This window comes from Haemorhous mexicanus, chromosome 11, assembly GCF_027477595.1.
Source record: "Haemorhous mexicanus isolate bHaeMex1 chromosome 11, bHaeMex1.pri, whole genome shotgun sequence".
Classification (NCBI taxonomy): domain Eukaryota; kingdom Metazoa; phylum Chordata; class Aves; order Passeriformes; family Fringillidae; genus Haemorhous; species Haemorhous mexicanus.
Window position 1 is genome coordinate 16,746,162 of NC_082351.1, and position 24,302 is coordinate 16,770,463.

The 24,302-nt window shown below is 41.2% G+C and overlaps 1 protein-coding gene across 2 annotated transcripts in view; it reads left to right on the plus strand.

Moving 5' to 3' along the window:
• The window catches only part of PTPRG (protein tyrosine phosphatase receptor type G), a 387,653-nt gene that overhangs the window by 193,692 nt on the left and 169,659 nt on the right, over positions 1-24,302 (plus strand). For both annotated transcript variants that reach the window (XM_059856705.1, XM_059856706.1), the window contains 2 exons: positions 14,678-14,857; positions 20,225-20,373. In XM_059856705.1, coding sequence (XP_059712688.1) covers positions 14,678-14,857; positions 20,225-20,373 — 329 coding nt within the window. The remainder of the gene's footprint in view (positions 1-14,677; positions 14,858-20,224; positions 20,374-24,302) is intronic.

The window sequence follows — 24,302 nt, forward strand, 5'->3', positions numbered from 1 at the left end:
AGAGTGCTGTATGTGCTTTTAAAGCAGTCATTGAAAAAGGACTGGAAAAGATACAAATAAATCTTATTTTACTAGGAAAAAAATCAACAAAAAAACCAAAAAACCACCCTTTTTATTGTTTGATAGTATGAAGTTTATAGGTGTCATCTAGAGTGTAGGTGTCACCCCCTTTCTGAGACAAATAGCAATCCATGGATTTTCATTTGCTTATAAAGACAATGGAAGTGCCTCCAAGCCAAGCACTGAAACACTGGGTGTTTGGCCCTTGGACACCCAAGTGGATCCATGTGTATTAGCCCAGCTCCTGGTATTGATGGGTTTGGTTTCTTTTGTTATTTCTCCTGGATTAGATTCTTTTTTGTATTTATCAATAAAGTCAGGTACTCTGGAGTATTGCCAGGATCAGTTGCTTAAAGGTAGTGAGACTGAAGAAAACAAATCAGGGGACATTGAAAAAAGATTGTAATGTGTGTGTGTGTGTGTGTGTGTGTGTGTGTGTGTGTGTGTGCACGTCTAGATTTTCCTCTGAAACCACAGACTCTGTAAAGTTTCTAGTTTAAAATGCTGGACATGATTCATTCTCACGAGACCAAGACTTCAGTCTCTTGAGTCCACCAGCTATGGCTTTAATGAAGTCATTAAATTGCTTAAGACATGCTCTATAATCAGGAAAGTTGTGTTTAATTATATATTTTGGTCCTTGTTCCCAAATACTGCTGCTGCAATCGCCTTAAAATACTTGGAATACTTCTAACTTCTTCCCATACATTTGTACTGGAAAGAAATTCCAGTCATGGATTGAAATCTATTTTGTGTTTTACTTTGAGCAAAATAAAACCAGAAAGTCTGTCTGCTCCTCAAAAGGCTCCTCCTGGATTCAGTGTAAGGTCACAGATACCACAGGAATACAAACAAGTGCAACAGTGCATTGCTCAGCATAGTAGGAATTGATCTTGTCCCCACAGTAAGCCAGTCAGCATCTGGATTTTGTAGCTGAAACAAATAAGGGTTGACCTGAAGGAAGAAAAGAACATTTTGAATATTTGTGTGTTTTACTTAGGCTGGATTTGTTGATCTGTTTCCCCCCACACTTTGCTTTTTGGATGCTGAAAGTCCATTGACAAATTCCATCAGAGCTGAAAGAAGGAATCCAGGCTTTTGGAGGATATCTGTGATTTAGAGGAGACAGGATTCTGATCCACACATTTCTGATCCAAGAAATATCCTCTAATTAGGGCAGTGGAGGGCTCTGTTTGGGTCTATTCAGTGCTGTCATTGAATCCCCAGCCTGGCTGACTTCTCTGAACGATAGTTCTGGGCAGTGGGTGACCTTCCCTCGGGGGAAAAGTTATCCTCACAACTGCCTTTACTGATGAAGACCCTCTGCAAGTGTCTGGATTGAGAAGTCTGCATCTCCAAGGGAAGATGCTGTCTCCTGAAGATCACCTGGAAGGCAAACAGGGACTGGGCTGGACACCTGCTGGGCTGGTGTAAGATGTAAGCTGCAGATTGAAACTTGGAGAGCAATTAAACATGGCAACAAACTTTAGGAAACAAAACCAAAAAGCCACACACAATGACTACTCAAGATTTGAGTTGTTCAGTACTCAATACCTTTCTGAACAAGGTGAGAACTGTTTCCAAGGCTCTGAGAGGTGGCTTTATGAAGTGTAGTGACTCATGCTTGTCATGTCAGTATGTGTTATCCAACTGTTTATTCTGGCATGAAAACCTGTTAGTTTTCACTGATACCGTAGGAGTGGAAAACCAAACAAAACCTGAGATTCCTTCCCCTGGAACAGAGCAAGCTTCAGCAGTCTTTTGGAAATATTACAAGGCTTTCCTTGATTAAGTGAACTGTTTACAGACCTGGGTTGCTATCAAGGATGCCAGAGGTTAAGTGAGATAATTTATTTTTGATGAAAATACAAAAAAACAAAATCTGGTTTTTATTCTGTGCATTAACATGCCAGTTAAGCAAATGGAAATACTGTTCAAGGAACATCTAGTTCATAAATGAATAAGGATTTCAGGCCTGGAGTAGAGAATCTGTACAAACTGTGCAGCAAAGGCTGCTCTGTTGGAGTGTGTGGTTTTGCATAACAGGTGAACTGAAAATGATGGGTATGACAGGAGCTATATTTAAATGAGTTGAGTTGAAAGCAGTGCAAGAATAGAGGAAAATGATATACACAAATCACAGTGAATTCTGTCCTCCGCAGATCTATTTCTTTTGTCCCAAGCAAAAATTGCTGTGATGGAACATGAGGAACTAACTTTTGTGACCAAATGAGCCGAAACAACAGTCTGAGATTGGCAAAGGTACATGACTTGTGGCATGTGAAGAGGAAAGAAACAAATGTCTTCTGGAAAAAACTGAAGAAAAGAGCAGTTTCATTTTCCAGGACTTCAGAAGGATTTTTAAGGATTTTTTTCCTTATGTAGAAGGAAACTCTAAGATCACAATTTCCAGTGTTTTAGGTCAATACAGTCATTCAATTTCTGAAAGGTCAAAGTTGGAATGAAAAATACTGTGAATGGGTCTTTACACAACCAAGTTTCTGGGGTTTTGTTGAGTATTTTTGCATATATTTTGGAGTTTCAGATACTATTGGCTTAAAGGAAGGACCAGGAGAGTGTAGAGGAAGTGATGTTGTTTTGTACAGCACTGGCTGGACTGCAGCAGCGTGGTGTGAGAATCTCTTGCTTCCCAGCCTCTGGTACTAGAAAAATACTGTGGTGTGATTAAAATCATCGTTTAGGGTATGTTCAAATCAGAGGAGAGCTCCAGAGGGCTGCAGTGTCTTTATCTTCTCAAGGGAAAGTCCTGCTGTTACCAAACTCAGTGCCAATCTTGTCACATCAGTGACACCAGTCTGCACTGGGGTTAGCCCATCATCCCCACACTGCTTCTGTCCTAAGTCACCATCTCTTTGTATCTTAACCTTAAATACAGCAGTAATTTTACTCCAGTTTTACTTCTTGACATTACTGAAATGACTTAAATATTTCAAGTCATGTTCCTCGGTGGACTCATTAGGTGGGGCATACAGTAAATTTCATTTTTTTATTTAGGGAGTTTTCACTGCCATTTTTCTAGGTTTAAAAGCACTCTTGCTTTAAATAGCAATTTACCTTTTTTTATTTTGCTGTAAAAGTTGAAATGCACTGGTTTTCCATACTTTCAGACACCTGCAATCTCATCTATGCTGCACTGAATTGAATCTCCTATTTGCATTGTTTGGCTTTCCCCCCCATTTTCTTTTATACCATGTGAATCCTGTGTCTGTCCTTGTAACATCAGGCTTCCACAAGAGACAATCAGGTTGATCTCCAAGCTCATCCTTTCAGTGAGCATCTACTGCTTACCAGGTTTCCCCCCTAAAGAAATTTCCTACGTGTGGAGCAAAAATGGTAAAAATGATCCATTTTTTTGTTACCTCTCAAGAAGCTCCTGCTGGGATGGGCAGTGTGCTGTCTGTTAGTATTGTAACAGAAAGAGCTGCATTTTTCCTTAAAAGAGCTTTGTTATGAAGTTCATTTGACTGAAAATATTTTGCATGCTTAACTACCTGCCCGTGAATTTTTCTATGCCAAGTAATGTGTCAGGAGCTAGCGGAGCATAGTAAGTTAATTACTTGTGTGCATACTGTGAAGGAAAAGCAAACAGCAAGGCACCGGTGATAGGAAGAATGAGACTTCATTTCAGTCACCAGAGATTGTGTTGTTAATGAATCCACTCAATCAGCAGGGAATTGGTAATGTAGATAAGCCCAGGTATGGCTGTGTACCGATAGGAAGATTAGTCCCTCAACCAAAACATTGTTTTTAGTGAGAGTTTGCTAATATTGAATAGTTTCTCAGAAGCACTGGTGAGATAAAGTAACAGCCTGAATAATTATGGCTGTCTCGAAAAGACATGATGATGCTGATGATCTTCTAATGTGCTCTGCAGACACCATATAAATCCAATATCTTACAGATTTCACAGTGAAGTGATACACTCCAGATTCCATTTTATGCAATGTGTCACCACGGGCTGCCCAAACGCTGCTGTGACTGCAGAGCACAGGTGGCTGTGTCCAGAGCTGGCTGCTGCCTTCCCCACACCGGACAGGGAGGGCTGTGGGAGCACCTGCCTTGCTTCCAAGCATCCTCGGTGGCAGCAAGTGAAGTTGCTCCCATGGGAGGCTGTGGGAGCTGCAGGCAGTGAGGTGGAGGAACAGGTGATGCCTTTACATTGCCCTCAGGAGAATTCATCCTGGGAACAGCTGCATCCCAAAGCCTGCAAGCTGCACTCTGGAGTGACCATCCCCAAATGAACGGTTTCTGTGGTGCTGGAGGAAAGAACTTTTATCTCAGCTAGGGTAGCTTTTGGTTTTTTATTTAACCTAGTGTTTAAACGTGCACCACAGGTACTGTGGAAGTGAATCTCCTGCAGTGCTCACCCTGACTCCACCCATGACAGCAGTTCCTCACTGCCAGCTCTCTGCAGCAGCTGGTTTTCCCCCAGAGCAGCTGCTCAGGTGTTTGTGTGCATTTCCCTGCAAAGGGCGGTGCTGACACAAGGGAAAGGGTCTGGGGTGAGAGAGGGGCTGCTGCCAGTGCCCTCCTCCAGCACTGATGGGTCACTATCTCACTTCTGGAGAGAAGGGGTACAAACAAATAAGATCCACATTAGGAGTATTAAGTCCTTTTCATGACTTTGATTTGTTGGCTTTTTTGGCTTTGTTTGGTTTTAGGGAGGTTTTTTTTTGGGTGGGTTTGTTTATTCCTTTTATCCTAACTCTGGACTTTGCTAATGGGAAAGGAAAGCTGGTTTGGAGCAGTTTAAGCCATGTAGTGTAACATACTGGAAATGACAGATATAGAACAAAAATGAGAGAACCAGTGGTAAATGTTCTCTGTCAGCCACAGAAGCAGTGCCTTCTGATGGAGTACCTCAGGCTGGACACTATTGCTTATTGTCTTCCTATTCATTCCTCTTAAATTAATGGTAGAAACATAGACTGAATGTTAATAGAAGTTGAGGGCAGGGTTCATGATGTGTCATTAAGTAAAAGCTAGCAATCTCCCAGCAGCTCTCCTGGGAGCTATTTCACTGGTGCACATTAGTGACAGGGACAGCTGGATTGAGAAGGCTGTTGGAACAGAGATGCCATTAAGAACTTAGTTGGGCAAAAGTTGATTTTCACCTAAAAAGGCAATATCACAGCAAAGCCAGTATTTGTCGAGATTTGATGAGTGACTTTGGGGACTGCTGTGTTTTCTATGATGTGATTAAAACAATGAGGTCTTAATCTGGTGGCTGTCTCTGGTCAGGTTAGGATCAACAAGGGGTTTTGAAAAGCTGAGGGTGACATGTTTCAACAACAGATAATTTTATCTTCCTGGCTTTATTTTTTAAATCCACCTTCCACTTAGGACACTTCTGTTTTTTGTAAACCTCAGCCAAAGCAACAAGTGAAAATCATTTTTGTAGTAGGTTTCTTTTGAAATGATGAGTCCTTTCACCAGTGCCTCTGGATAAGCTTTATTGATATCAGCCCTCCCTCCCTTTATTCCCTTTCTATATTGCTCTGTGCTCTCTGTGGGTGTTTTATTAACTTGCATCCTGCAAAAATTCAATAAAAATATACAGTTTTTTCCTGTCTTTCCTCCTCCTTTTCTTTTTTTTTTCCCATGCTGGCTTTCAGAGACAGAGCTCTGGGGAGGGCTTCTTTGGTTAGTTACGAGGAACAGATGGGAATCAAGAAAAGGTACTTTCTGTTCCTGTACCCACCCAAATTGGAGGTAATTAAGTTACAGTGATGCATCATTTACGTTTGCAGTTTCTTTGGTGAGATCAAGCCTATTAAGGGTACATGTGAGAAGTAATAGGACTCAAGTCTGTGGTGCTTTGAGAAATGACTGGAACTGGGTTTTTTCTAAATGTGTTTGCGGGTACCCTGGCACCAAGATCTGTAGTGGGGCAGTTGAGTCTTGCACAGCTTTTTATCTCCATAGCTCTCTTGAAATTTTGAGCAATCCTTGCAGCTGCTCTGATGAGACAGGTGAACTTCTCCCTTTATAAAGGAAGGGAGTGAAATGGAGCATGTAGCTCCTGGTGGTAGGAAGGAGACAGAGAAGCAAGATGGGAATTTTAGATTTCCTGACGTAAATGTCACGGTGTATTACTGTCACTGTCATTCGGTGTTCATGTCTGAGCCCCCAGGCAGGTTCAGCAGCATGGGAGCATTGATGCTTCAGCAGGGTCTCAGTCAAGCCCTCAAACAGCCAATGATCTCTGGTTCAAAAACCACAACAGCCCATCATGTCTGTCCTTGCACATTTTCTCCTTGCCTCACTACTCCTGCAGCCTGAGTTGTGTCACCCACAGTTTCAGCAAATGCTCCCAGGGCTGCTCCCCAGTTTCAGCTCCAGATCCTGTGGGGACTTGCACCTGCAGTGCCGTGGTAAAATCACAGGCACAGAGTGGCTGCTTGTCTTCCTGGCTTGTCTTCCTGGCTTTTGCCTGCTCTGGGTGTTGGCAATGGTTGCTGTAATTAACACTGAGCCAAATTCAGGTCCTCTTGCTTCCTTTTCTTTCAGCAAAGTCTCGCTGAAGCCCCCGAAGCCTCCATCTGCATCCAACAACTCTTGGGTGGGAAAGTTTCTCACCCATTTTCTTCCTCTTGTTTGCTCAGATTTATTTTCCGAGAGCTTTGTTCATGCTGTGCTTTCTCCTTGGAGTAGCACAGATGGAACCATGGTTTACATCAACATTATATAAGCTTGTGCTTTTTCATATGTTTAATTCTATGAAATGCCAGACTCATTTCTTCTTTTATCTTTGCTCTCTGGAAGAAATTATGTTTTTTTCCTTTCTCATGGGAAGGTTGATCACCTTTCTGGTATGTTAGTGCCAGCTCTGGAAGATGGCCTTGGAGAAGAAAGCATGAAGCAAGGTGTTACAGAGAAGGGGAGGTTAGCCCACAGGGATGCATCTGTTCAAGTTTGAGATGTTTTATATTGTGTTGGTCTTACATTGTTCAGCTTAAGCTTTTTGAGGCAGCAGCTGTTTGCTAGTGAGGTTTGGAAGAATGGAACCCCTCTTCCTTCTGCTGCATTGGGGCACTAGAGCAATATAAATATCCCTCCTGTCAAGGTCCATCATCATACAGCTATTACCCTGTAAATGAAAAAAGGATAGTTGAAAAGAGAGACCCTTCTCCAGAGAAACTTGGCCTGGATGTGACCTGTCCAATGCACCCATTACTAAAATCTGTGTCTTCCTCCCAACAACATAAAGTGCTCTCACTCAGCTACTTCATTGATTTATAATACATCTTCATTCTGTAATTTCCATTAGGATTTATACTTTTCAAAATTATATTTAGGAAAAAATCTATTTTTATGTCTGTCCCTAGTCTTCATAGAGCTTTACTGAACTAGTATAAGAATAGAAGAAAGGTAATTTACGATGCCTTCATATAAATTAATCTCCTGTTTTTTCCTTATATTGTAAGTTATCACCTCGTTTATTATATGCAGCTCAGGGTGAGCAGTTTTAAAAGGCCTCTGACAGATATGAAATGAATGGTGTGAGATGTCAGATACATTTATTAAAAATGTAGAAAATGATAAAAAACAGAGGATGTAGATATACATTGTCTCAGTCACTTGCCACCAGCAGGCACTTTCAATACCACAATTTATCCTCCCACTCGGTGAGTTCTGCATAATAATTTTATTGATATTGTTGTGCTCTGTGCTCAGTATAAATAATTTTGAAATATTAGTTGTTAAATTCAACAGGTCATTAGGCAAGTCTATCTAGAGTTTATTGTGTGAGACACCCCTCAAAAAGCCCCAAACTATTTTGCCAGCACAGCTAAACTTAGTACCATTTTCACTTTTGTGTGGTGGTAAATTATTCAGCTCACAAATGCTGAAACTTGAAATGCTTATGGAAAAAGCTTGTTTTAGTAATTACACTTACTCCACTTTTTTGTGAGCTTCTTGCAATGTTTGTCCTAAGGTTCTGGTGTTTCTTAATGCTGGATATTTATCATACATTTTGCCACTGGCAGGTTGATAGGTACAGTGGGAGCTTCATGCAAGATTCATGGCAGCTTCATACTTTTTGGAGGATAAAAATTGGGATGCAGAAAGTCTGTATATGGGGGGGGGGGGGGAATATATAATTTAAAAATCACTACATTTGTGACTGTGTATTAGAGAGTAGTTCACTAACGAATACGAAGGTTCAAAACACATTCAAAAGTTCTCCAAAGGTCATTGAAGGTTAGGAAGTTTAATTAAAAATCCAGCAATAACTGTAGCATCTGTGGATATGAAAATTTAAGGAGAACATGCTCTTTCAGTTTAAAAGCTGCAAACATTATAGGAGAGTTTATATTTAGGAGCATGATTTAAAGCCTTTCTTTGTGATTGCCACATTCTGGCAGCGTGACAGTATCACTGACACCATTGGTTTTGAAGATCAGCTTTCCTTCCACAGCCCCATGGCTGGGTGCTGCTGGAGCTGGAGCTCTGGTGGCATTGGTGCTTCTGTGCTGCTGCTGCTGGTGGCTCAAAGGTTATCTAAATCCCACCCCTTTTTGTTCCATCTTCCTGTATTCTGTGCTTGTTCCAACAAGTACTGGTTGATATGCCTTACTGAAGATTGTTCTTGGGGAAAGTTTCTTTCAGATTTTTTGACTTCTCAGAAAACTGTCCCTGGTTGTTTACACCTCTCCCAAGCCTTGCACACCTTCCCTGTACTGAGCTTGCAGATTGCTTGGACCTGTTTGTGTCTCAGCAAGCTCTTCAGGATCTTGCCCTTGGTATTCGGTCTCATTTTTCAAGCAGTAATTGGAATTTTCTGCAAGCACGAGTGTCTCATGTTAAACAGAGTGATGACAGAGAATAATAAAATGAAAAGCCCTTTTCCCCCAGGGCAGGAAATCTTTGTTCAAAGCAGCACTGTGAACTCTTAACTACAGGCTCTCCTTCTCCATCCCTTTGATTTTGGTATGCCATCACTTTAGACCAAGACAGTATAATTTCAGCAACTTTTCCCCCTAATATAATGATTTAACAACGTGGCTGCTTTCTCTGCAATGGGAAGACCTCTGAAAGATGCTGCTGATTTTTATCAAGGCTTTCAGGGATTTTTATACCTTTACCTCTTCAGCTTCATGCTTAATCAATCAGCAAGAGATGTGTCATTCAAATCATTCTTTTCGGCCTTGTATCTAAGTGCAGTCTTTAGCTTCATCCTACAGATTTCTCTTTATTTCTGCTTCCCAGGAGGGGACTGCAGGTGAGAGGAGAGGGTAAAGGGAGGCTGACTTTTTAAGCCAATTTGGATCTGCAGTATGTGCCTTGCTTTCTGTTACTGAAACAGCTCCTTTTAAATGGCAAACAGGGATGATGAGATCTTCTGGCATCGACTAACAGCTTCAGGATTTTGGTTCCAAATAACAGAGAGGAGCCCTGGGACTGAGATTTCTGAAGGATCTTAAAATGCTTCACTTCTGTAGTGAATTTCACTGATACTTGTTTGTTTAAAACAATTTTTTGCTGTTTGAAAATCCAGCCTGCTATTGAAGTTCATTACTTTGTAGCTGAGCAAGGGCACCTCTTCCTTGTTCTTCCTCTGTGTGGAAGAAAGGAACTGATATTGTTTGCTGGTGGTGACATTTCAGTGTTTCTTGAGATTTGGCTCGTGATGGAGCAGTTCAAGTAGGGCAGAGATTCAGATCTGTAGCATTGCTCAGCTAAATGCTGGAATGCTTGGGCAGGTCATAGCTGCCAGTCCCAGAAAAGGGAAGCATCTCCATTTATCCAGAGCCTGACAGAGGTTTTTTCCTGCTGTGCCCCTCCAGAGCTGTGCAAGCAAAGGCTGGGACCTCTATTTTCATTTGAAGAGGAAATATTAATTCATTCTGTTACACCCTAATAACTGGTTGGATTTTGTTCCAAGAGAAACATGGAATTTTCTCCCATATTAAGATGATGGGATAGGATGTCTCCATGAAATGACCAAGCTAATTGCAGAAATGAGGGGGTTTGATTGTTTTGCAATCATTATTACCATTTTCATTCAAAAATGAAAAGTAAAGAGGCATTGAGTACAGACAAAGATTTGTCTGAGGTAATTCTGTTAAAAAAAGGACCCAAGAAGAACGAATAATAAAAAACCTCCAAAATTAAAGCCTCCAAACTAGTTCTTTCCACGACAGGCCTCAGATTTAAAATCACATTTTTGTAAATATGTTTAGGAAAAAAGTGAATTAAAAAAAAAGTTTATATTTCTACTTCTTTACGAATGAATGATGAAAATAATATTTCTCAAAATTTGCTAATTTCTGTTAAACTATATCTGTGTAAAGGTATATGTGTTACAGACCAGTTTATATCAGAGTAGCTGATCCATTAATTAAAAAGTTATGCAAAATCAAGGAAATGCCAGTGTTTTTAGTAACAGATGTTTTAAACAAAACCTGTGTGAGAAAAACAAATATATTTGATTTTTTTTTTAAGTGGAAGTTTTTATACAAGCTTTAATTAGATTTTGGCAGAATGCATTACTTTAATGGTTTTTCATTAATGAAGACTGCTCATTTCTTTTTACAGTAAAAAGAAGAAAAAAGTAATCTTGGATTATATTTAAGGAGCAGACAGTGTATTAAAAAACTATTAAAGTTACTGCAGTCATTGACAGAATGATTTTGAATGAGAAAAGAGTCTAGGAAGCATCAGGTAATTTCAGACAAGGATGGCTGATAACATCTCTGGCCTGAAGTGTGGGTTGAAATGTGTGTGAGACCCCAGGTGCTGCTGAGCTCCCTGACCCCAGCTCTCCTTCCAGCCTTGGGAGCCCTTCTGTCCCTGATTTCAGCAGAGGAAAGCTCAAGTCCACAGAGACCTGGCTGCCACCCCAGCACACCCTGCTCTTGCACTTGTCTGATCTGGGGTGGATCCAGCCCTCCTGCCCCAGCTTTTGGACCCAAACCCATGGTTTCCCTTTCATTTCCTGCATTTGCCAAACATTTTCAGTTATCATTCTTTCTGTGCTGCCTCTGCATCAAATATTCCAGCTCTAGGATGGGGCTGCTTGATGTTTACCTTTGCCTGCAGATTGTCCCACCATCTCAGTGGAAATGTGTGGTATTTGTTAACACAGGTGTGGGCTCTTAACTTGGCTTCTGAAAACCGAATTATTTATCAGCCTTAAAAGGCCAACTCAAATTCATTTGAAATTTTATTTGATTTAATTCACCATGCTTACTGTTGGAAAAATGAAATACAAATAGCCATAAGTTCCTGTGTTTCAGATGGGTAAATGTCACACACAGAAGTACAGGATTTCTTTTTTTAACTAGGTTTAAGTGAAACAGAGTCTTTATTTAGTGTCATGTTTTTATTTAAAAGCATTTATTTAAAGTTCTAAAAAACAAAGAATTCAATAAAGCAAGACAGGTGTAACTGCAAATGATTAATGATATAATTCTCAGTACTTTATAAAGTGTCTAACACTGAAGAGATTTATACAGTGCAGAATGGCAATTGTGCTTTGATGGAAGGAATAGGTAATCAATATCTGCAAGCTTGGAAAAAGTGTTCTATTTCCTCCTCTAATGATATAGGGCTTTTTTGCAAAGCAAGGATGTCTGGAGCATGAGACACTTGGAAGAAGAATTAATTTGAAATCTGTAGTGGAAGATCAGTTTTAATTGAAAGTGCACTTGAATGTCCATGGAAAAAAAACAGGCAGTTGGGCCTGAACCCTTCTGATGGCCACCTGGGAATTTGTGAATCACACTGCACTATTCTTGATTACATTTTATAGGTTGTTGAGTGCCTTTTTTTTTTTTCTTTTTTTTTTCTGGGTAGGAGCTATAATTTATTTAGTACTGTTTCAAGCTCAAAAGTTTCCCTCTCCCCTCCCTGGCCTGCCTTCCCCTTTCTGTGGTCATTGTTAAAGCTGGAGCAGCCCCAGTTCTGCACTGCTGGGAGTGGAGGTGTTGGGGTTGTGGCCCCTCTGTCTGTCTCAAGCTGCAGCCATAATGGTGCAGGTCACATTGCATGTTGTCATTTACATATCAAAAACCTGTGAAAGAAATTAATGGCAAGCCCAGTCATTTATAAAATCCTGGGCTGATTTTAACTAGCAGGTCTTGAACCTCTAAATCAGAGCTTAGCCTTATGACTGTAATTTGTGATGTCAGGACTTGGAGTCACAGCACCAGCACTAAGTTGAGGTTTTGAATGGCTGAGAGAGTTTCACTGCATTAGATTTTTTTTTTCCTTTAGTAATTCAGCATGAGTATGGAAACATTTTATGCATGGAAACTTATCCTGTCACATGAAGAAAGCAGATACTACTAGGCTTTATTTTGTTAGATTATAGATTTACAAGCAAGTGAAGCTACTGTGTTTGAAAGAGATTTATTGCTATTAAATCAATTCAAACAAGTTAAATTAATTTAAGGAAAAAAAAAAAGAAGGCTTGTTTTTTAAAATGAAACAAAGCCTTCAAAACTCTGTGAAACACTAAATTTCAGCAAGAGTCAGTTCAGGTACCTGAGTCATTTGAGGTTTTAATTCAACATGGTGGTTTGTTTGTTTACCCTTATGGCTTATTTTATTCATTTTGACAAGGCAGTTTTCACTGCAAATAGGATGAGAACTGGCTATACTTAAAATATGTAAATAAATAAATAATTGCAACAAGATGCATGGAAGAAACCCTACTGTCTCTGTGAAAATAAATCTGCTTACTTAAAAAAAGGAAAAAATTCCTCATTGACACCAGAATACTTATAAAAGAAAAATTGGAGTGCACAGCTCCTTTTGAATGCACAGCTGAAACCACTGTGATAGCCTCTGTGGGCAGAGTGCTTTTGAAAAGCTCACCCCTTGTTTATAATAAAGCCAGAAAACGAGAGCTGGCAGGTTTGATTATGTGTAGTGCTACATATTTAAAGCAAATTCCCAAATTTCATGGGGTAGGTGCAAGGTTATATGTAAAGTAAATCTGAATTTCCAATTAACTCACTACAGACCAATTACTGAGAGCATCCTGATTGGAGAAAAATAGCTGTGCTTGAGTAGAAGACATTTGGTTTCCAGTATGTAGGGGTTTTAATAATTCTGTTCTCCTTGGTTGTGGTACATTGGGAAATAACTGAAAGCAGCTCTTGCTGACAATAAAAGTTGAACCCCAAGATAAACAAAACTGATTTTTAACCTGGCCAGATGATGTAAATGATTTTTAAATGATATTGCAATTTTGCCTAATTGTACTTGAAAGTAAAATTTTCTTATTGTCATTTGGGTACCAGACAGCATTTGTGTGTGATGAGTGTAGCAAAATCTTGCTATTGATTAAGTGTCCTGCATCAGCTCACCAGAAGAGAACACTAATGCACTTTGCAACTAGACAGATTAAAACCCAGAGGCCAGAGAAACTGGCCAACCCAAACTGCTGGGTTTGGTTGGCCTAATTGAATATACATATGCTGCTCAGATGCAAGGGTAGTAAATGCACATTGGTGCCTCATTTCCTGCTGGCTGCCTACTGAACAGACCTGCTGACTGTGTAGCTCAGAGGTGTGACACAGGTGTGACATCAGGACTCTCAGGAGAGCAGAGTTACTTGGTTGTAACTTGGTTTTAGTAGTTGAGCTTGGGCAAGTTGCTTCCCTTCTCAGCCATCAACTTCCCTGTCTTTACATGAGAATAATGTAGCTGATTCCTGCTGTAAAGTACTTCAAGAGCTGTGAGCAGCAAGTGCTTTACAAGAAATCTATGCTGTCATTTCAGGAGCTTAAACCACTGCTTGCACTCATAGGAAGATAAGCTCTCAGTCTTTGTTAATACAACTTAAGGGTTGGAGAGGCAGGTCATAAGAAAAATTTGAAATTAATTTTAGATCCTCCTAAGAGTGGTGCTGAGGGTCCCTGGTGTTCTTGTACATCTTGGACTCGTATGTGGTGTGGATGACAAGGTCTTTGCCTCAGACCTTTTATTTTTCCATATTATTTTAATTGTTCATCAAAACCATAAAACTCATGTAAGAATAGCAACAAAATAAATTTACTGTGTATTCCTGAGAGGTTATTGTCCTGTTTACTTCTTCCAGTCTAATTTTTTCTCCATTGTTGTTTTCTTCAAATTTACTAACATACATTTTATTTAATTCTTTCCTTTATTATTTTCTGGCTTCAAAACCTCCAAAAGAAATGAGATCATTAATAAAGATCATATTATCTAAGCATAGTATTGCAAGAACACAAGTTAATGTGTGTCTGTTACATTATTTGTCCATAATGAAAGGATAAACTATGCAGAAATATATTAAGGCTGGAGCTTTAGGGAAGTTCCTGGAGCAAGTGGTAATTGATAACATATGCACGGGAGGAGCTTGGGAACTGCAGAAAGTTTTATGGAATAGTTGTTTTTTAAAAAAGGCCATTGTTCATTACTGCCAGAGGCAAAGCTGGAACACAGCACAAAGCCAAAGATTTCAGTCTCCTCATAAGTTAAAAAGTCTTAACCTCTTTCAAACGTGGGAATTGTAACTGTGGTGGAGTTACCTGGGGAGCTTAAGTGCTTCATCCTCACACTTAAGAGTTCTACAGCACTGTGGAGCCACTGGGATGTTGACATTGGTGTTTTTTCACAGGTACCTATGGTCCTGAGCACTGGGTGACGTCCAGTGAGAAGTGCAGGGGGTCTCACCAGTCCCCCATAGACATTGTCGACCACCTGGCCCACGTTGGAGATGAGTATCAAGAGCTGCAGCTGGATGGTTTTGACAATGAATCTTCAAACAAGACTTGGATGAAAAACACAGGAAAAACAGGTATGTTCTCTTCTGCTTGTCTCCATAGCCTGACTGCAGTCAATTAAAAATTCAAGGCATGTTCCACCCTCCTTCTTTTTCATTGTTCTGTTGTTTGGGTTTTTTGTATTTTTTTTTTAAATGTAATTTTTCAGTAGGAGCCACCTACCTCTGCCTCTGCATTCTCTGCAGAGCTAGTTCTACATATTGATTTTAAGGGATTTTTTTTAAGGGCTGCTTTTTTTTTAGTGCTTTTTTTTTGTTCTCAGTCTAAACTAATTCTCTTGGTAGTCAGTTATTCCTCAGAATAAAAGGCAGTGTAAGAGTTTCAAGGTGTAACCTTGAATTATCAGCTTTGGGAGGCTGTAACACCTAATCCAAAAGAATGCTGAGATGCAGGGCTCAGGGGGAAGGAGAGGGGAAGTCTTAGAAATTGGAAGATTTTAGAGAAGAAAGAGCAATAACTGCTCAGAGTAGTGGGGGCTTATTAATGTTTTTCTGGTATGATTATAGCACAGTGTTCTTCACTGAACTGAACCCTTTTCTGCTCTGTCTGTTCTGGCTTTTAGAGAAAAAAGAGCAGGCATGAGTACTGCTTATTTTTACCAAAACAGTTCAACGAAAGGTCAAGGTTGATTTATATGCAAAGCTGCATGCATTTGATTACTCTTTAATTCTAAAAACGTAAAAAGCAGAAATTATAAGGCCACCCTATTCATTTGACAAGGTCAAGTATTTTTAGGGAATTGGATTAAACCACTAATTAATTCAATTTTATTTATTGGAAGTATATTTTTATCTTTATTAACATCTGACATGCATCTCTGTAGTGCTCTCTGTGCCATATCTCCTGTCACAGGTGGGCTAGCTGGACCCAGGGCATGTACCTGCTCTGGAATTGGTGGCTCAGCTGTGCACACAGTGTGACCTCAGGTACACCCATCAACTCCAGGGCACTTCACATCTGAGCCACGGCCTGGAGTCCAGCAAGTGCCTCAGATCCAGCTCCAGCAGTTCAGGATCTTAGCAGGAGTTACTGCCCCTCAGATGAAATGGAGTGGCAGACTGTGGCTTGTTTTCCTTCACTACAAAGCAAATCCAGTTAACATAAACCACCACCAAGCAAGCTGGGGGTTTTGTTGCATTACTTGGGGTTTTTTCCCAGATTCACTGAGAAGTGCTCCTGTTTGCTTTGTACTCCTGAGTTGGTTGCCCTTGGTAGCAGCATGAGGTTCAGGCAAGGTTGAATGCTATGGAAATTTGGTGCTTAATTAATCTACTCATGTTATGCACCCTGCCCTTTATGGTCAGAGAGGCTGTTTGTGGTAATCAGCAATAAATGTAATTAGAAAGATCATGAAAAAGTGATGGTGCTGTTCTTCTAAGGATGTTAATGCTGTCCTATACATGCAACTGTAACATTGCTGCACATACAATAGGAAACCATGTTGGAATCATAAAATCATTTAGGTTGGAAAAGACCTCTAAGAACATTGATTCCAACCATTAACCCAGCACTGCCAAAGACCCCACTAAGCCATGTCCCTAAGTGCCACATCTACACATCTCTTAAATACCTACAGCACTTCCCTGGGCAGCCTCTTCCACTTCTTGGCAACCCTTTTGAAATTCTTTCTAATATTCAATCTAAACCTCCCTGGCAACACTGGAGCCCATATCTTCTTGTCCTGTCACTTGTTATTTGAGAGAAGAGAGTGACCCCCACCTGGCTGCAACCTCCTTTCAGGGAGTTGTAGAGAGCAAGAAGATCCCCCCCTAGGCCTCCTTTTGTCCAGGCTGAGCGCCCCCAGCTCCCTCAGCAGTTCCTTATCAAACTTGTTCTCCAGACCCATTCCTAGCTCTGTTGCCTTCTCTATTCACACTCTAGCCCCTCAGTGTCCTCCTTTTAGTGAGGGGCCCAAAAGTGAGCCCAGTGCCCAGGCCAAGGGGACAGTCACTGCCCAGGTCTTGCTGGCCACGCTATTGCTGGTACAAGCCAGAACCTTGTTCTGTTGAACTGAAAAGTGTCAGCAGATTTTCTGGTCTTGGCACAGTTGGCAATGAAAGCTGAAGCTTCAGTCTTCTCTGCTGGGTGATTTTAGCACTGCTGCTAGATTTGATTTCCTCACCCATTGGGGTATGGATTTTTGCTGACAAGTTATTGCTTCTCAGAGCAACAGTAACTGTCACTTTTCCTGGTAACTTACGGCCTTTTCCTGGTAACGTGAAGACTCTTTTTGCCTCGCTGTCAGCCCTGATTTCTTCTGCTGAGCTCCTAACTCCTCCCTTGTTTTATCAAGTCCCGTTCCTTTTCTTGGTTTTCTGACCTTTTGAAGAAACTTGCCTGGCATTAATTTTTAAGGTGGTAAGTGGCAGAGCAGCAAACCAAGCAGGATGTTTTGGCTTGTGGGTAGAAGATAGAGGCCGACTGTGCCATGAATCGCGATGCATTTTGGCAGCAGAGTCTTGGAGCAGATGGCCACACAAGACCTTCATATTGCAGACTGACAGAGACAGTAAACTAAATAACTGTTTAAGAAATGGTGATGGATGTAGAGGGCATTTCTCAGCAATTAATGTCTGGTTTAAAGAGACAGGGGTCCCTGGGAAAGCTAAAGGCCCTTAACCTTAATGCTCATTAACTGGCAGGAAATATGCTGCTTGGGTTATTGTTATGGCTGTAGGACCTAGTAATTTTTTTTTTTTTTTATGATTGAACAATGAGTTATTTTTAGGCTCTGAAAGGTAATTCTGTATAGATTTGTTCTGCCCTTTCTTGTTTGTGTCCCCCTCTCTATCAGGTAAAGAGCAGACAACGTACAGAAAACAGCATTTCGTTCAGAAAATATCAATGGATTTTATAGGTCTCTGTCTTGACTAGAAGTGCTTTTGTGCACAATTACATTGGCAAAGCCACTAACATGGGTTCAATTGCTTCACTAGAGTAGCTGGCCATAGTATTAAATGGTAATGATCACTTGGAAGATATACACATTTCATAGTTGTGTTTGCATTAGTTATATTCATACCAAAACTAAAATCAGGAGAATTCTGTTCAGAAAAACTTACTAAAATTTCTGCTAGAAATGTTGTTTAGTATCCTGTGTAATATGCATCACTCTGCCTGGTCCTGACCATCAGAGCTGCTCTGCTAAGGCAGGGGAAGAGCTGCTTTGAATCCAGGTTTATACCTACACTCACAGAGGTGATGGGCATCCAACACCAGCCCTGAACCTGAAAATGACGTCACACCATTGTGGTCCTGGTGGCTGCACACCACTTTCTTAGGGCTTTTAATCTCAATTATATAGTATTTTAAATGAGTGGGCTTTGGGGGTTGATTCCTTGCACTCTACAGAAATCTTGGGATAAAAGCAGTGGCTCCCAAAGCCCAGTAAAGTGATTTTTGGTTCTTTCAGTCCTGAATACCTGGGGTCACAGAAAAAGGAGGGAAGTTCCTGGCAGTAAGGGGATGCTGCTTAGGTGGGAAGGTGATGGGAACATGTGTCATACAGCTCTGCAGTGTAAGAAATACTGTAAAATGAACAATTAGATGAACATTCCAGATTGTACATCCTCCTAATTATCCTTTTTAATTATTCATCTAAAACAAGTAAAATGACCCCTGACAGAGCCATAAATTATTTGGGAACTATCAAATATTTATTAGATGCAACTGAATCTCCACAGAGGTTTTTAACGGATGCATGCAAATCTGCTTTGCTGTATTCCTCATCTCCTACAATTTCATCTATGGAATTTGTAACTAACTAATTGAATGAGATTTTTCACCATTCAAAATACTGCTGAGCTCACTGAGAATTTTTTGAGAAAAGTAGAGAGCAGTGGTGCTTTCAGTCATGTATATTTCAGGGATTTGGTGTCAGCAGTCAGCGACAAACAGCAGTACCCTGGCTGACACAGGCACTATCCTATAGCCACTTCTGCACCACCCATCCTCCTCCACAAAGCACTTGCATGCAAAGGGAGTGCAGAAAGAAGCAGAAATCAAGGAAGAAAACAGCCTCATGATTTTGCTGGCACAGTTTAGAAACATCTGAATATCTCATGCAATTTGACATTACGATGTTTTTGGCACAAACAGTTGAGCTGTGTGGAAAAATTGCACCTGAGATGATGCTGCTGTAAGTCCCTGTCAGGGGAGGGCACAAAGCCTGGCCTGCAGCACTGAGTCACCAACAGAGAAATAACTTTTATTTCACAAGTAGCTTTCTTTTGGTTTTTTTCAGCAGTGAATAAAATCCCCCCTCTTACATAATAAAATTGGATTTATATTAATGTTCCTGTTGTGATGACACAGTTGGCTTAAGAACACAGAGAAATCCTTGTGGGTTTTGCTATTTCCATTTAAAAAGAAAGAAATCTCCAAAATCAACCCCAAAACTTAAATTCTAGGATTCTAGGCACAGCAAGCACTGGTCTGCAATGACTTTTATAGAAACAATATTCAAATTTTAGCTCTGTTTTTGTGAGGGATTAGAAGAAATAATTTTGTGGGGAGCAGTTTTTAGGAATGGTGTGTATTAAAACCAGGAGATGCTGGTAAGGAAGGGGATATTGTAGTGAGAGTAGCAGAAAGGAATTATTTGAAAGCTGGGATCAGTTCTTGGTTGGACCACAGGCCTCCCCTGCAACATGTACCAGGTTCCACCATACGATTCTGCCCTCTGTTTGGACTTATGGCTTTTATTGTTACATAAAATACAAAGGCTTTTGGAAGTGAAAAGAGAATGCAAAGAAGGTCTTTCTGACCCCTGTGGAATAACATAATAATAATATCAGAGTTACTGTAATAAAACACATTTTTGAGACATGAGGATGTCTCATGACTGGGTCTCAAAAAATGTTATTATGACTCCCCCTATTTTCCAGACAGGAGGAGCAGGGAAGCTAAGGAAAGCACCCAGCATGTCCAGCAGCAGAGGTGGGACAGAGCACAGGGTCCCCACCAACAAAAAGAGGAAATCCAAGAAATAGGAGACCCATTATTTTCTTAACTTGTGATCTACAGACCTTGAGGGGTTTACAAGGGCAGGGACCATGGTCAGCCATTACCCTCTGGAACCCCCTTAAACAGGTTTTGATGCCGTTTCCATTTAAATTTTAATCAAAGTCCAATAAGGAGGGCAAAATGTCCTTGAGAAATTTGGACTTTGGGATTTTCTGTAGTCTGTGCGACTTCATAATCACTTCCAGAATTAGCCAACATTACTTGCAGACCTGATTTTTAACAATCCTTGTAAAGAGGAAAATGATGACCTGACATTTTACATGCATTAGGAAAAGTATTCTGATATAATGAGCAAAAACTGTAAGTGTTTCAGAAGAACTGTGCTGATTTTCTTTCTTGTTGTTCTGTGTGTGCAGTTGCTATCCTGCTGAAGGACGATTATTTTGTCAGTGGTGCTGGGTTACCGGGCAGATTCAAGGCAGAGAAAGTGGAGTTTCACTGGGGTCAAAGCAACGGATCGGATGGCTCTGAACACAGCATCAACGGCAAGAGGTTCCCCGTGGAGGTGAGTGGAGAGACATGTGCTTGTGTTCTCAGAGAAAACAAAATCAGAACGTATTGCTGTAGTCCGAGGCAACTGTGAAATAAGGCAATGTTTCTTTCAGTGAACGTATCACTTTGCAGGCCCTTCCGGCCTCACAGCTCTCTATCCATCATCTCTCATGTGCTTCTGCAATGTCAGCTCCCAGCTCTGCTTTGCTGGCCTTGCCAGCTCTCACGTCCCATGGGTTAAGTTGCAAACAGCCACTTTTCTCGTTTGTCCCATAAGCTTTCCATGTGTGGGAGGATCTGCTTACAAATATCTGCCAAGTGACCTCGTTGTCCTCCAAACTTTTCCTTTCCCATGACGCTTTCAAAGAAATAGCAGCAGCGGTTCGGGAGCCATCGTGCTGAGACCTCTGTCTGTCAGCAGAATTGCCTCCCTGCCCACACACAGACCTGACCTCTACCTGGGTTCAGCTGCTGTCCCCTGCCTGGCACTAACAGGACCTCTCCATACATCCATGCAAACAGCTCCGTGTTTGTTCTGTCTGTGCTGGAGCCAGCTGGGCCCCATCCAGCCTCAGCCAAGAGCGGCCCAGCTATCCCAGGAGTGAGGGACAGCCTCAGGCACAGCGCCCTGGGAACACAGTCCTGCTCAGAGCCAGGGCCAGGCACCTGTGTGCAGTGACTGTGGGGACATGGCTTCAGATGGGCTCAGAGCACAGGGCCAGGCACCTGTGTGCAGTGACTGCAGGGACATGGCTTCAAATGGGCTCAGAGCACAGGGCCAGGCACCTGTGTGCAGTGACTGCAGGGACATGGCTTCAAATGGGCTCAGAGCCAGGGCCAGGCACCTGTGTGCAGTGACTGTGGGGACATGGCTTCAGATGGGCTCAGAGCACAGGGCCAGGCACCTGTGTGCAGTGACTGCAGGGACATGGCTTCAGATGGGCTCAGAGCCAGGGCCAGGCACCACGTGAGTGCAGGGATGTGCCTTTGGAGGGCCCTGAGTGCAGGCACTCTCAGAGCTGGGTGCTGTTGGGTCTTGGTTTGTGAGCAATAGCCCCAGGTCGCTCTTTCATCACTGATGTGTTTTCTGTGTCAACAGAGTTTGTTGATAGTTTTCACTCAATAGTCAAGGTTTTGCATGGTGAGATAAACAAGAGGTTATCTGGGATTACCTTTGCCTGTGGGTAAGCAGATATGCAGCTCCCAAGTGTGGCATGTGGATCCTGAGCAGGTTGCAGGGAGCTGCGCTTGCTTTCCCAGAAAGTTCATGGGTGAGCAGAAGTGGTGGTCTTGGGACTTGATTCACCCCCCAGCTTGCCATAATTCATCACATGACTTGATTCACCCCCCCAGCTTGCCATAATTCATCACAGGAGGCTTAGGCAAGTCACGTTTATCAGGAGGTGAGAAGAGGCTTCCAAAGCTCAAAGGGAGGTTGTCATAGATTCTGGTGCATTATCAAAACCTCCAATTTTCACCTGCCTGTTCAAGCTGCCCCATCACACAAGAATTAGAAGCTGGTTTTTGTATCCTAATTGTGTACCTGTATGTTGGATTTTCTGAGAGGCAGGGATTTTATTTTTTTTCTTCTTTTTAATGAGCTTTTCCATTATCATCTCCTTGATGTAGCTGTGATTTCTCACAAGGGGCCACCCCTGAGCAGATGGAGCAAAGGCTCAAACCCTGTCATACTGCCCTGTCTCAGTTGGCGGTTTCTGTGGGTGGGTGGATTTTGGAGGGTCCAATATGTCTAAGGTGATAAAATTGAGTCTTTATTGCCGATAGATGCAAAACCAGTCTAAATACTTGGGATTAGACTTCTCAAACAGTAACTGTACATATATCCTCAGTGGGGCTTCTAATTTGTCATGCTAATTGTGGTGCAGCTTGCAAGTGTCTGATGCAACCCCAATTGCCTGATGCTGGGAGGTCTGTGCCAAAAACACACTACTTCATTTGAGAAGTAGTGTTTCTAGGGAGGCTGTGGAAAGGATAAACCAAAATTCCATCCTAAAGAGAGCAAAGCCTAAACCATTCTGATTCTTCTGAGCCCATGGACGCAGGAAAAGCTTACAGCAGTGTGTAGGTGTTGGCATTCCAGGTCTGCAGCAGTTACAGTGGCAATGCAGCTGAAAGGAAATGTTTTCTAAGTCTTTAGTTTGCAACCAGATGTGGACTATGCAAAACCTATTAGTTCCAAAGCACATCCCAAGGGAACACAGATAGATCAGCTTCATCCATAGAATGAGGTTTGTGCACATTAAGTTTAGAAGTTTTTTCCTCTGGGAAACAAAGTGCTTGCTGGTAGTCTTTTTTCTTGAAGAGGATACGGAAACTAATTAGAAATGTCAGATCTAATACAGAGCATTATTGTTTGACCGTGTTGTTTGGTCTTTATTATTACAAGTAATGTGTCAGATGGTAAGGCTGTCTACGTTAATTGGTTTCCTTCATTGAAGCCCATCTGGATCATATTTTTTTATGATTTATATGTTAAATTAGTTAGTAAGATATATGAGAACATGCTTTTGTTTCCTGCTTTAAAGGCATGTTGGATCAAAGGCGTATTATCTTGCAGTACTTTAATGTAGCATATTGTGACTTCTTTTTAAACTGTGGCACATGTAATGGTATTCTTTCATTATGTGGTCTTGATTGGTTATTTATTGATTAGATTTTCCTTAGTGATACTTGATCTTTATGAAGCCATTATGAGGTTGGCTATCTCTGAAGCAGCATTCATGATCAGAGATGTCCATGTGCTTCATACTTCCACATATATCCAGATTGATACCAGGCCTGGCCAGCATTCACTAGAAACTTCTTTTTCCCCTCTTTCTTGCCACTTTGCAAGCAATATCTGGGTGAGGCCAGGAAGTAGTGCTGTGATGCTGCATTAAAGTGATGCCATTAGTGTATTGCTGAGTGAGTGGAGTGTGAATCCTAATGAGGACATGGGCTCTGTGCCAGTTTAGAAAAAGGCTCTCTCTTTTTTTTTCTTCTTAGAGTTAAGAAAAGTTTTTAATGTTGCATTTTCTAAATTTTAATGAATTGCTGACTCCTTTGTATTTTGTTATTGTTCTTCTCCACTATAATTCCTCAGGTTTTTTTTTTTCTTTCTGAAACCACAGCAATATAAGTGGACATGCAAACGCTAGAAACCACTTAAGTGGAAAAGTGACAAAATTAAAATAAAGAAGATGAGCTTCCCTCAGGCCAGGAGAGAAGCCGGGTTTCCCTCATTAGAGCCAAGAGGAGTAATTGCTGCACTTTAATCTCCTGTGCCACCAAACTGGTTCCCAGCAGCAGGCAGGGCTCACTGTGCTGGCTGGCTGCTCCAAGGGAAACCCAATGCTTAATATTTCATAACAAGTGAGGAGCTGACGTGGCAGTGCTCTGTGTGCTGCTGGAGTGAGGTACCACCATCCCAGCATAACCATGGGGTTATTTTTTTAATTTTTTCTTAGCTGCCTCGTAGTAATTTTTATGCAAAATGCTGCTTATTTCTGTGAAGAGCAGAAATCAGAAGAGTGATTTTAATCATGGCTGTGTTAATTTGATGTGAGCTTTGGCTGTTTATGAGCGTTCTCTTTAATGGTGCTAATTGTCAGTTATAATGTGAACACCATTATACAGTACTATACAGTAATTTATTTAGTAAATGAGTATCTTATTCCAAGGACCATGCTGCAATATGCCATAGAGACCTCATCCTTTTACTCTTACATGAGCAAACTTGCACTGTTTAGGCTAAATTGCTTCTGAAAGAGCAAGGTGATTTTATACCCACAAGTACCAACATGCATGTTTTTGGAAATCTCAAGTTCTTTTCCATTAATTAAAAAAAATAAAAACCACCACCAAAACCAAAACAAAAGACCCCAAAAAACACCCCACAAACAAATAAAACAACAAAAAAACCCACTGCCCTCACAAACCATC